The following is a 14,635-nucleotide window of genomic DNA, read 5'->3' on the forward strand; positions in this document are numbered from 1 at the left end:
TTTTGAGATGGGGGGTCGGTGGCCAAATACATATCATTTTGGGGGTCCCTGACATGAAAAGGTTTGAGAACCTCTAATATAGAAACGTAAGTTCTTTTCAGAAAACTGAGGATTTAGAACATTTTGTAGAATCGGATTCAGGACTTATATAATTAATCTAACAGCACCTTAGCCAAAGGGCCATATACAGTATGTACATGCATATAAGCAAATTTCTTTATATAAATTATGGGCAAATTCTAGACATTACAGTACATACTGCAAGTCAAGCACTGTTCATGTAAATAGGGAACATTTTGTTTAGCCTGTTGCTAAAATTGCACACATATGGATACACACAGACTGATATTCTCGCCAATCACGTCAAAACACACCATTGCTAACATCACTGTGAAGCAGAAGGGGAAACACATCTTCCTGTTCAATGTGTTATTGTGGCTTTCAGACAGATAGTGGTCAGATAGGGAGCACACAAGACCCTTTTCAAAGAGCGCTCGTTGACCTATCAAAGTAATGGACCCTCTCACACCATCACGGAGCACACATGTTCACAACACAGCTGCACAGTGTATCACCATCTAAAAATAGTCCTTCTCAGAAATAAACATCTCAATATCTCATTCAGTTGGGCAACAGAATGCAAGGCTTAACTGTGAACTCTCAAATTGTTCTCTTTTTTTGCGGGTTGAACCGCTGCTGTGATGGAATAAACAAATTAAAAAACACCCATGTGTTGCTTTTTTACCCATTTGCTGAGCCCAGATGCGCTTTTTAAATTCAACACTCGTTCATTTAACAAGAGAGAATTAAATACTTTCAAACTAATCTGAGTAACTTGCACATTATCCTCCTTTATTCCAAGAACAGTCCAGTAATGTTTTGGATATAGAGATAGCTATATCCACTTCATCCATCAACAAGACAAAACAGTCTTGATACAGTGAAAAATCTAATGAATCAGAATCATCTTTATTGTCACATCACAGGTTTACAGGTGTAAAGCAGTGGGGGAAATGTGTTTTGTGTAAGCTCCATATAATTTTTGATTGCTTCCAGAAAGAAAAAGAAAAGAAAAATGAAGCAGGAATCAAAGAAAGACGACAAGGTATCTACATAATTCTACACAAAGCATATCCATTTGAACATTATGTACATTAGGTATTAGTAGTGAGCTGAGCATAGCAGCTGGTATACAGTATGTACTGTTCATAATATAGACATAAGGAAGAGTATCAGTACGTTGTGCATGAGATTAAGGTGTGTAAGAGTGTGTCACCGGCGTAGTCAGGCTGAACTTTGACCTGTTGCTCTTCCTCATGGATCTATCTGTGGATTATACCAGGGACAGCTACCATAATATGTGGACTATGGACAACATGTGCCGGCACTCTGCACCTTAATCCCATGTAATGTACAACACACCAATTTTATTATTCTCTTTTATTATTCCCTTAACTAATGTCCATTTTGCATATCATGTGTAGTACTGTACTGCTGCTAAGCTCACTCACCTTATGTCTAACATCATCTCATTCTCTCTCTCTCTCTCTCTCTCTACTCCTTTAATAACAAAAACTGGAGCTTGCACAAAAACAACATTTCACCCACTGTTTTATACCTGTAAACCTCAACCTGTGATGTGACAATAAAGTTGATTGTCGACTGTTGACTGTTGAGTGTCAAGTTCAAGTTGCTTTTATTGGTATAACAGGTAGGTCCATGAGGAAAGCAAAAGTCCAAGCCCAGCCTTACTGTATGAACATGCCTTGTTCAACAGCAACAGTAGCCGGTGGTCTGGCCCTTGATACTGTGGTAGGCCGTCTTGCCCGGCACTGGCTCAGGGGTAGAGTGGCCGGAAGCGCGGCCGGATGGGAATCGTGAGTTTCCCAGTTCGATCCTGGGCTCCCCCTGAGCTAGTGTCGAAGTGTCCTTGAGCAAGACACTGAACCCCTAGTTGCTCCCGGTGAGCAGGTTGGTGCCTTGCATGGTTTCCTCCGCCATCGGTGTGTGAATATGTGTGTGAATGGGTGAATGTAATGCACAATCTGTAAAGCGCCTTGGATAAAAAGCGCTTTATAAATGCACCATTTAACATACATAATCACTAATCAGTAATGTAGTAAAACATGTAGATCAGTGGTTCTCAAAGTGGATTCCAGGGACTCTGTGGGTTCCTTTAGGGGGGGGTCTAAATTGACCCATGCAAGTCTGTAACTCTGACAGTGTACAAACGGAACCAAATTAACCCGTCAGGGTTCATTTGGTTCCATTTGTACACTGTCAGAGTGAAGGGGAGATCTTGAAATGTGAAAGTTTGAGAAACACTGATGTAGAGGACTACTGTAATGTGATTCTCATCCAATTTTGAAACGTTGTGGTTTAACTATTGAAAAATATAAACAGTTGAGTTACAGTCTCTGTTCAGCACATGAGGTCAGTTAACCGAGTGCAGTGAACCTGGTCAGTCATGTTCCTATAGAACAGGAACAAGAGCTCTTCCTGTCTGCGGCTTCATCCATTACACAGGGGGCCTTCTTCATTCTCCCTCTCCCCCTCTTCCTCTACTCTCTCTATTTTAAGTGCCTTTCATGAGCACTAAGAAAACAGGGCCCGACGGAGGGGCAAAGACATGCATGGGGCCCCTTCCCTTTCTGAACAGGCTGACAGAACCTACTACTCTGTGTCTCTCGCTTTGGTCAAACACTGTGGTAGAAACCTCCTGTCCTTCCCCTTCGTGGACGATACTGTGAAACTTTCACACCGTTTTTGATTTGTGCGAAATGAGAATTTACACTTCAGTCTTTGAGAGAGGATGCATGGCATGGCAATGGTTCTCAAACCTTTTCAACTCAATTCAGCCCCATTTACTGTAATAGTGAAAATGGACGATCTACAAGCTCATAATGCGTTGCGTTGTGTGACTTTGTGAGCCTGAAGAGAGCTATTTTCATGCCTTAAAAAAAAGGAAACGTAAAAAAGGCGTATTGACTTGTGACCCATAAAAACGGGTCTGCGACTCAAAAATGAGTCCCAAGACTCCCAACCCATTGTTTGGGGAAACACTGATCTACGGAAAATCAAGTGTGTGTGTGTGTGTGTGTGTGTGTGTGTGTGTGTGTGTGTGTGTGTGTGTGTGTGTGTGTGTTGAGTGCGAGATTTCCTCTCCAGTATTCTCTCTCTTACGGCTCAGAGTAGTAGTTCAGAACTCAGCTGGATTGCCATGGTTCTGTCCAAGGCCTGTGATTGGTTACCAGGTTCTGTCCAATGCTTGTGATTGGCTACAGTCAGGAGGCGTATGTATGTGTGCGAGAGAGAAGCCTGCCTGCTGGCATTAGTCCCTGCCTGTCTGTCTGTCTGTCGCACACATACACACACATGCACATAGTGTCTGTAGTTTCTCTTCATCTCACGTTCATCTCTCCTCCCTCATCCTCCTGACTGTAATCTTTGGGTAATAGATCAGGGGTCTTCAACATTTCAGGCCAAGGTTCCCTTAGTTGAGAGAAGATGAAGCAGGGACCCCCACAATCTTTTCATAGATTCCATATAATTTCATCGTTTGAAAGCACAATCATCAGTGTATTTTGGATTCATGTCAATGTGTGTTTTCAGATATTTAACTACTTGAACCGTCAATACTTTCACTCTGTACTTACTCTCCTCTTTTTCTCCTCTAGACCGAACCTCTTTGCCGAAAATAGCCGATCTGTCAATGTGTGTTTTCAGATATTTAACTACTTGAACCGTCAATACTTTCACTCTGTACTTACTCTCCTCTTTTTCTCCTCTACACCGAACCTCTTTGCCGGAAATAGCCGATCTACAAGCTCACAACGCCTCGCGCTGCGAGGCGTTGTGAGCTTGTAGATCGGCTATTTTTGGCTAAAGTTGACGCTAGGGTTCAAGTGGTTAGAAAGAAGAAAAAGGTTTCTATCTCAGTGCTCATTCATTCATTTGTAACTCAGAGGGTATACAAATGTAAACAAATGCACAAGTGGTTCCATTTGTACGCTCGAAGATAAAGTCATACTGTGTGAGTTGTAAGTGTTTTTCATCTTTCACTGGTATATAGTTTCCTTTCCACATGAATGTGTGTTCTTTGACAACTTCTCTATACACAATTAAACACCATTTGGACTAGCAAGTCTCTCGCTAATCAAATAAACTCAATATCAAGTCTCTTATCTTATCGAAGGCCAATGACGACATGGACTTTTCTGTTTCGCAAACAGCGCACATATCACAGTGTGTAACTGTCAGAATGCCAAAGATTTTACATTTCTGCTCTGTGCCTTACACCGTACACACACACACACGCATGCACGTACGCACGCGTGCGAGTGACTAATCAGAATTACGTCCGGAGGAGACATTATTCAAGATATGCAAAGACCTTTGAGGCCCAGGGCACAGTGAAATGTCAAGGGCACCTCTCCATGGAAGTACAGTAAGAGCAGCATGGTGGAGAACTGAGTGTACAGTATCTCAAGATCTAGAGTGGTATAATCTTTAAGGTTTATCTTATCAAGAGTGTGTGTATCCACGGCCCGTCTGTAGCCAGTGGTTTTCAACCCTTTTCATATCAAGGTCCAGGATTTCTTTCAGCATTTGAGCCACGGACCACCATTTGATGAGATTTAGCCCAAACCCTAGAATATTTTGTTATCGTTGGATAAGATTTTGTCCACAATTCCATGCTGTAATGATGTTGGTAACATAGCAGATACAATTCTTCCACATTCTCTAATTTTGTAGACTGCTTGTGAATTAAGTAATGCAGATGTTTAGCGATAATTCTTAAAGAGCGTAAAACGAAATCAAATGGACCGTAAGGGTCCATTTGGTTTTATTTTAGACTCAAGAGTTAAAGATCTATAAGGGTCCATTTGGTTACCATCTCTCCATCATTTAGTTGGGGACCACCTGGAACTCCCTCAGGGACCACTGGTGGTCCCCTGACCACTGGTTGAAAACGGTCAGTCATTTTTGGAGGCTCTGCAAATTCACCCAAGGCGGCGTTATGATTTTGTGTGTTCATCTTTGCACACTAAAATAGGTTTCAGTGTGTGTGTGTGTGTGTGTGTGTGTGTGTGTGTGTGTGTGTGTGTGCGTGCTCACCAGACTTGGGGTTACAGAGCACAGGAGGACTGCTGCTCAGCGTTGGACTGCTGCTGTAGTACCCACTGCTCCCACAGCTGCTGCTCATACTGCTGCGACGCACACCCACTATCAGCTTGATCTCCTTAGTGGGGCTCACTGGTAGAGAGACAGTGGGACACAATGAGAGAGAGAGACTCATTAATCATAATCATAACAACTTATCCTAACCATAACCTCTTAAAGCCTTTAGTCTTCTTAACGTTATTTTATGCTTTAACGATAAAAAAAATAGCAGATATACAAGCTCACAGCACGGCACCGAGTGCCGCGCTGCGAGCTTGTAGATCTGCTATTTTTTTTTTCTTTGAATATTTTGACCCGATTTTATAAATGTCTAAATGTCTATGACTTCTAAATCCTTCTTCTAAAATCAGTGGTGCTCAAACCTTTCCATGTCAATGGACCCCGAAAATTACATGTATTTGGCTGCGGACCCCCATCTCAAAATATGTTCTTCCAGGGACCACCCAGAAACAAATATTTGAGTTACAAATTGCAGTAGATTAGAGTTTATCATGATTGATTATGTATGACGTTATAGAGTAGATTACGTATTCATTGATTATATTATATCTAGGTCTGTATGATGATACTAATACTTGATAGTTAGGAGTCGAGAAATCTTCAGTGGGCCTCAGTAACTATTGTTTTGGTAAAGCCTATCTTGTTATGGTACAGCTCGTTCCAGAGGCCTTGAAGCCACACAGTATAACTCTAGTGTCTGACCATTCTTCTAGGCAGAACTACTTCACCACTGCCCAGAGTGTTAAACTGTACTTCTGTCCATGATATCATGTTACATAAACTTGACCACACCACCACCTAATATAATTGTCTTGTCTCCTCATTTTCTCATGAGTATTGATTGATCTGAATTCCACCACACAAATGTTCGCTTTTAAAAGATATATTTAATTAGAAAAAAAATAAAAAATAAAGATTTTTCAAAAATAACAGATCTACAAGCTTGCAGCACGGCACTCTGTGCCGCGCTGTGAGCTCGTATATCTGCTATTTTTCAATAGCTAAAGTATAATACAAGGCCTAAATGGGTTAATGAAACAGACTTCAGTTAGTACTCGGGCATCTTTTGTCCGTCTACTCTACACCAAATCTCTTCCCCGAAAATAGCATGCGGTAGCATCAAGTTGTTAAAGGACAACTACGCCCTAAATCACTTATAGGCTCATTTTCCTACTTATATTGATTCAAAATGACTGTCCATGGGGTCTATTAGGCAGAAATGCCCCTGTCGTCCAGTTTCCCCAGCAGAACCCAGCAGCTCTCATATCATAGAGTGGAGCCTATAAGCCTATCGCTTTTACACTATTTGTTGTGGTCAAAAGTGATTTATTTTTTGATGAATATGTTACTAGTTGTCATTACTAACACATCCATGCCTTGGTTGTTCCACACAAGCCACCACAATCTCATAAATCAAGTTTTGGGCTGAGCATTTTTTTTTTATATACTTTATTGAGTCAAAAACATGTAACATTTCCTTTAAATGCATTTTCATTTCATTTGATATCATTAAGTTTTGGGCTGAGCATTAGGCACAACTGCCAATCAAAGTGACTGTACTGGCCAATCACAGGGCATCTTTTCCGGGACTTGGCAAAACACACAAAAGCATAATAGTCAGGTCCCTTATGCTTTGATTTATACTTTTGTTGGATTTTTGTGAAGATTTGCAAAACTATACATTTTTGGAAAGGTTATTGTCTAAGGAATCAGAAAATCAATGTTTCCATTTGCCCAGATGTGTTTATGGCGGCCATATTGAATTTACAAAATGGCCACCATAAAATCACGTTTTGTAATATCTCTGCCTCTAAATAAGCTGGAACATTGATTTTAACTGCTAAACCTACATTTCCAGGGTCAGGGAATCCAATGGTGGTAGTTATAAAGCTCAAATAATTACAACATTAACCCTTAGATACATGACTGGGTCCAAAACGGCCTGGTGTGGTTGTTTTCTTGCAATATTAGATTCACTATGTAATGTTGTTGGATTGTTTTGAAGATTTGCAAAACTATACAATTTTGGAAAGGATATTGTCTGAAGAATAAGAAAATCAATTTTCCCATTAGCCCAGATGGCTGTGGCGGCCATATTGGAATTGACAAAATGGCCACCGTGAAATGTATGTTTTGTAATATATTGACTTCTAAATAACGCAGAACATTGGTTCAAGTTATAATTTCATCCCATTGGTGCATAATCCACCATATGGGTAAACAATGGCACAGCTCAGCCAGTCAGCCTAACAGATACTAACTCTTGAGTTATTTTTATTGCAGGGGATCCAGCTGTGGATCCTTCAGAGCAATGGCTGCTTGTGCCCATGCCCTTGTTTGGACATGGATTATCAAGATGTTCTGCTTCAGAACTCCAGTTGTTGGAGGGGGCTTGTCACTTTCTGCCCTATGTTTGCAGAACAGATGCCATGGCATTTCATGGATTGTCTTGATGTTGATGCACATACAAAGGACTCCAGTGTTGACAGCATTTCTTCCATAATCTCAGCTTCATCCAATCTGCAGAGCATTGTTAACATCTTCATCTGTTTTGAGGTAGACTCTGCAGCCAGGTTGCCTTGCCTATACAGGAGAACCTCCCTGTGTGACAAGAGTAGATATGCCCCATGAAGACCAGCCACCTCAAGCTGGAAATTATACCCACCACGATGCAACAGATACATTAGTCTTTAGACAGCACTAGTGGATGGCATGGTGCTTGTGCAGAAGCTGAGCAAAAAAACAGCGACTGTAGTGACAGTCAAGGATCTGAGTGGCTTCTTCAATGACAGACTGATGCAACTAACACAAGATTATGATTAAAGATTCTCTGAAGAGTGCAACCAGAGATGAACAAAGACAAGGAGAAGCTTCTATTAAGTATCAGAGATGACACCAACATCAAACACATACTGTATGTGTTATGTGTCTTATGTTGGTGTCAGACTAAGGCTGATCTGACTGACTATCTTGCTGCCAAAACTCTAGAGTACATCAGGGGATCTTCCAAGCTGATCATCACATCTGCTTCTAGATACATTTGGAGCAACAAAGACCTGGTCTTTGAAGAAAATAACCGCAAAGAAGCAGACACACTGCTGATCCACCAGGCTGTGCTGCCTTCACAGCAAAACCCACCTAATACACAGTTGGTATTTCCCTACCCAGATAAGGACATTTTAGTGCAGGTTAAAGCAAAGTAGCAAACTGTGACCTCTTGCTGAAGAACACGTCCATTTCTGAACCACTGTGGCGAGCTCTAGGTAAAGAAAGAACAAGGCTTTGCCAGCCTTCCATGCATTCGCTGGGGTCGACAACACAGGGAGGTTCTGCTGTATAGGCAAGGCAACCTGGCTGCAGATGTACCTCAAAAAAGATTAAGATCAATGCTCTGTAGATGCTTTTTGATGAAGCAGAAGTGACAGAAGGAATGCTGTCAACACTGGAGAATGCTGTCAACACCAGAGTCCTTTGTATGTGACAAGCTCCCTCCAACACCTGGAGCTCTGAAGCAGCACATCTTGAGAGTCCATGTCCAAACAAGGGCATGGGCACAAGCAGCCATTGCTCTGAAGGATCCACAGCTGGATCCCTTGAAAAATGTGTACTTCAAACACTTGATTGCCATGCTGAAACCAACGACCACAGAGGTCCTCCCAGCTCCAAAGGCCATCCTTGCATTGGACCATCTGTCCAATGCAAGTGTAAATCTGACATGTGTCAGTGCAGCAGCCAGTACCAGAACGATGATGATTCCCAAGCTGTGATGCACAAAAGTGATGATAATGATTATGATGATGCATAGAGACTGTCTATGATTACACATGTCATGATGTTTAAGATGATTACACAGACATTTAAAGTTCACAGTTATAAAACAATGCTGAGTTGGTATCTGACTGACTGCCTGGGCTGTGTCGGCTTTTTACCCATATGGTGGATTATGTATTGATGATACAAAAAATGAAATGATAACTTGGACCATTGGATTCCTTGACCCTGAAAATGTAGGTTTAGCCATTAAAATCAATGTTCCATCTCATTTAGAAGCCAAGATATGACAAAACATACATTTTACAGCTGCCATTTTGTCCAATATGGCCGCCATAAACACATCCGGGCAAATGGAAACTTTGATTTTCTGATTCCTTAGATAATAACCTTTCCAAAAAGGTATAGTTTTGCAAATCTTCAAAACAATCCAACAACATTACATAGTGAATCTAATATTACAAGAAAACAACCACACCAGGCCGTTTTGGACCCAGTCATGCATCTAAGGGTTAATGTTGTAATTATTTGAGCTTTATAACTACCACCATTGGATTCCCTGACCCTGGAAATGTAGGTTTAGCAGTTAAAATCAATGTTCCAGCTTATTTAGAGGCAGAGATATTACAAAACGTGAGTTTATGGAGGCCATTTTGTACATTCAATATGGCCGCCATAAACACATCTGGGCAAATGGAAACATTGATTTTCTGATTCCTTAGACAATAACCTTTCCAAAAATGTATAGTTTTGCAAATCTTCACAAAAATCCAACAAAATTATATAAGGGACCTGACTATAACATCTGTTTAGCAGAGTGTGGTGGCTTTTGTGGGACAACGATGGCATGGATTTGTTTGTAATGACAACTAGTAACACATTCATGAAAAATAAAAACACTTTTGATCACAACAAATAGTGTAAAAGCGATAGGCTTATAGGCTCCACTCTATGCTATGACAGCTGCTGGGTTCTGCTGGGGAAACTGGACAACAGGGGCATTTCTGCCTAATAGACCCCATGGACAGTCATTTTGGATCAATATAAGTAGGAAAATGAGCCTAGAAGTGATTTAGGGCGGAGTTGTCCTTTAACCGACACAGATATACAGTACGCCTAGCTCTAACCCTTACCCTGACCTTAACCGTAACAGATACATGCCTAGCCTTAACCTTACACTAACCTTAACACTTACCCTAACCTCACTTACTCAGTTTGCCTTAATGTCAGTGGTGGGCAAACGGATTCAACCCCTAGCACGTGAGTCAAAGCATAGATACTCCTGGTCAAAATATTACCCAACTCTAAAGCTGGCCATACACTAGCCGATAATCGGGCCCGACTGAATCGGGTAGAATTAAACACTACAGGATCATTTTTTCAGATTATTTTACCAGATAATCTAAACGGGCTCAGACTAGCCGTTTTGAACAGTCGGGCGCTCCGCACGCTACAGGATTCTATTCAGATTGAGTCGGGCCTGAACAAAGCAATAATAGCCTACATAATATAAAATACAAAATGTCACAGGGCTGTTCTTCGCCTTGCAACACACACACACGCACACGCACACAACAACACATAAACGTTATCCACACAACACACCATCGCTTCGCGCAATGGAGAAAAAAAACGCTTCAATTGTGTCCCATTTTGATGATCATATGAGTTCACTTTGACACGTTTCATGTCAATCCATGCCTCTGTTCAACTCTCTGACTTTTACCCTCTCTGTCTCTATCACTGCTGCGTGCTGCGTGCTGTCTGCTTCTCATGGTGCCTGATTTATGATTAGTCGTATGACTGTGTGTGTGGCGCACAGAACATTAGATTTCCAAGATCAAACTGCGTCCCTCCGCGCCACATTGTAGGGTTTGTAGATCAGGCAGTGGGCGCGTAGGCTACTTGCACTCGTGTGCTGTTCCCACTTCAGTCTGTGACTGACTGGTAGTGACTATTTCTGCTGATATAAAAAAAACTCGCGACCATTGAGTTTTAATTCCCATCGCAAGCAATCATGATACAACCATGATACAACCTTATAATAGTTAAGGTAACGTGCGCGCATATTTTCTAAACCTGCTGTCTGTTAAAATACTTGTGCATGCGAAACGCCTGGCTATGCGGGGCGCGCTGTGCCCGGAGTAGCCAGGAGTTGTTAACCCAGCTGGTAGATCAAACAACGAGTTGATGATGGCCCATTAATTAAGCTACACGCTGTACCTATGGCCAATTGGAACTTGAAAGGAGTAGGCCTAGAGATTACATAACTGCACCGTGCACGGACCATCAGAGAAAGTGACTGACGTGGGGTGAGCTGCTGTTGTAGGCTGCTTCCACCACGGACGGTTCAAGTTCAAGACAGATTCAAGTTCAAGACAGGCAAGTGTCTGCTTTTACTTTAGTGGCCATGGCCTAGGCTTTCAATCCCTGTCTTTTAACAAATTATCGCGGTGTGGGCGGATGGATCAATCAAATATAATCATTAAATAAAGATCCGAGGGCACGGAGATCCAAATTCAATGTCCCAGAGAGAGAGAGAGAGAAAGAAAGAGAGGACGGTTCTGTCTGGTCCATTTGAAGAACTGTAATCCAGCATTTTGAGGTGGAAACATGGAGAATGCACAGGTTTATCATACATTTAAGAGTGAGAACCATAAGTTTAATGTAACTTGGAGGAGGAGAGCAGAGCTGGAAAGTTATTAGCAAGACAGCTGTGGCTCTTGCACTAATTGGTTTGGCCTAGTTTTACGTCTTTGTTGATTGATTGATTGATTTCGTGTGTGTGTGTGTGTGTGTGTGTGTGTGTGTGTGTGTGTGTGTGTGTGTGTGTGTGTGTGTGTGTGCGTGCGTGTGTGCGCGTGTGTGTGTGTGTGTGTGTGTGTGTGTGTGTGTGTGGAGAGAGAAAAAGAGATAGCTCTGTCACTTCAATCAGTTCCCTGCTGCTATTCCAGTCTTCCAGACCAGTACTGATCCAGGAAAATATCAAACATGTTTGAAAAGAGTCGGGCTACCCCCGATCGTCCTCCGAGCCACTCGGCTGGGCTCCGAGTGGATCTGTGAGACCTCACGCTAGACGACGTTCATGCCCGATTGTCGGGCCCGTTTCAATCGGTGGCAGCTCGATTGTCGGGGGGGTAATTAAATAGCCCGATTATCGGCTAGTGTGCGGCCAGCTTTAGTGAAGGTTGCCATGTCAAATTTCTACTGAGGTTAAAAGTGGAGGACAGGAGTATTAATCTCTCTTTGACGATGCCAGATTGCTGGAGTATGCATGTGTGTGTGTGCGTGTGTGTGTGTGTGTGTGTGTGTGTGTGCGCGTGCATGGACGTGTGTCGACGTAAGTCTAGCCTGAAAGCAAACACTGCATAAGCAAACTAATAGGCACACACTGTCTGTCCAAAGCAGCATGCATGACCTCTGCACCACACACGCCTGTCAGCTGGCCAGCTGTCCAAACCACATTGTACCAAAGGTACACAGCTATGGAGCAACACACTAACACACATTTCCATGAAGCCACATGTGGCTGTTGACTTAAAGGTGATACACCGTGAAATTTCACTTTTCCTATTTTAAAACCTTTTTTTGGGGTCCCACTAGCACCTTCTATCCTCACAAAGTCCCATTTCAGACCGATGTGTCTTTCTCTGGTTTTGAGAAGGTGAAGGTTAATAGTATCCCACGGGTTCTCAAAACAGGCTGTTCAGATTTGCTGCCGATTGTGACGTCATAAAAAAAAAAAAGAAAAAAAAAATCAAAAAAAGAAATCAAAAAAAAAAAAAATCAAAAGGATTTTGGGGGGGTGGCGCAGTTCAGGCCAAAGGTGGTAGTGCAGCTGAAATGTTCTGAGAGCCATTCAAAAATGAGAGAGGCTCTCTATTCAGGAGTGGTAATTTTGCCTCAAACCTTTTGAAAAACGTTTTTGGGACATAAACAATATGACATAAATACATTTTAAATGCATGGTGTATCACCTTTAAAATGAATACTAAGACTACACAATTGGACCAAATAAAAACGGAGGTATGTGTGTGTGTGTGTCTGTCTGTCTGTCTGTGTGTATTGTGAATGTGATTGTGTAAAATAAATGAAGTCAAACTATTATTCACACTTCCCGTTGTGACAAGTTGTTCTTCCACCTACCCCTTATCCATAAACTCTTTAGCCATTTCTTACTATTTTGAAAAACACGTTCAAATATTTCAAATAGCTGATCTACAAGCTCACAACGTATCGATGTAGAAAGGCTATTTGAAGATTATTCTTATTATTTTTATTTATTTTTCAAAATAGTAAAAAAAAAAGGCAAAGACGTTTAGGGAGTAAAGCTTAATCCTCCACCACAGTGGTTTTCAACCCTTTCCACATCAAGGTCCATTATTTATTCAGAATTTGAGCCACAGATCACCATTTTTGATGAGATTTAGTGACCCAAAATTCAGCACAATTCCATGCTGTATTGATGTGGTAGGAGAGATGACAGGCAAACGTTGATCAAAATAACAATTCTTCTACATTCTCTAATTGTGTAGACTTCTTGTAAATTAAGTGATGCAGATGTCAAACAATAATTTAACTCTTGAGAGCGTAAAATGAAACCAAATGGACCCATTTTGGGGTTTGAGGTTACCATAAAGATCTGCATGGTGGATACGAGTTTGTGAGTGGGCTGTAGGTGCATGTGCTTGTGTCTGCCAATCACAAGCACAATCGTTTCCTATGTGACCATGTCCATTATGTGCCTATGTGCTCACAGGACTGTATTTGTCTGCAGGCTTGGGTTATAGTCTGTATAAGTTCAGGTAAGTATACTGATTGATTGATTGATTGATTGATTACTTTATTATTGGTTCACATAGGAAAAGTACAGGACAGTACAGTTCAGATACAATGTCTACTAATAGGATTTAAATCCAAGAAAGCACTATGGCTTCTTTACATTGGGGTCCTTATATACTAAATTCTTCAACTCAATACTCATTCATTTAATACCTGAGAGGAAGCTAGTGTTGCCTCCGTCAGAGTTCTGCTTGCGGAGACAGAAGGGGCTGTCGTGGTTCTCTGGGATGCAGCGGCCACGCTCGTTAAGCAGCTCAATTAATCGCCGCCGGCGACGGAAGTTCATGCGGAACTGGAAGAGCAGGCCGCCGTCAACAAAGTGGTGCTTGTTGGTCACTGGATGGAGAGAGAGAGAGAGATGGAGAGAGAGAGAGAGAGAGAGAGAGAGAGAGAGAGAGAGAGAGAGAGAGAGAGAGAGAGAGAGAGAGAGAGAGAGAGAGAGGTAGGGAGGGAGGGAGAAAGATAAAAAATAAATTAGAGAGAGGTACATACAGTACAGTACAGAAAAAGCAATGAGGAAAATGACTCCACAAGCCAGCCAGAATCATCACTAACACACTATTTCACAGAACTGAACTATACCTTTACTGAGCCAAATTGAACTGATCTGAGCTCATATCAGCTGTATATACTGCCTTTAATCACTTAACCATTTTTTTCTTTTTTTTATTCTTTATTTTAACTTTTGCCTATGAATACAATGTCCAAAATTGTGACGCCAGGGTTAAGGTTGTTGACTGTGTGATATAACTTAGCATAGCTAATACAGTAAGTGCACTACACTGTGACAAAGTCCTTTTGTTACAAATAACAGAGTTCTAACGAGAAAACCATGTAA

General features: G+C 41.7%; 1 protein-coding gene across 1 annotated transcript in view; it reads right to left on the reverse strand.

The window, feature by feature from the left end:
• The window catches only part of deptor (DEP domain containing MTOR-interacting protein), a 61,129-nt gene that overhangs the window by 16,122 nt on the left and 30,372 nt on the right, over positions 1-14,635 (reverse strand). Inside the window, exons 6-7 of the mRNA XM_080753235.1 lie at positions 13,951-14,133; positions 5,119-5,256 (exon numbers count right to left, since the gene is read on the reverse strand). Coding sequence (XP_080609361.1) covers positions 5,119-5,256; positions 13,951-14,133 — 321 coding nt within the window. The remainder of the gene's footprint in view (positions 1-5,118; positions 5,257-13,950; positions 14,134-14,635) is intronic.

Source organism: Nannobrachium achirus (assembly GCF_963921795.1).
Source record: "Nannobrachium achirus genome assembly, chromosome: 2".
In the NCBI taxonomy this organism is placed as follows: Eukaryota; Metazoa; Chordata; class Actinopteri; order Myctophiformes; family Myctophidae; genus Nannobrachium; species Nannobrachium achirus.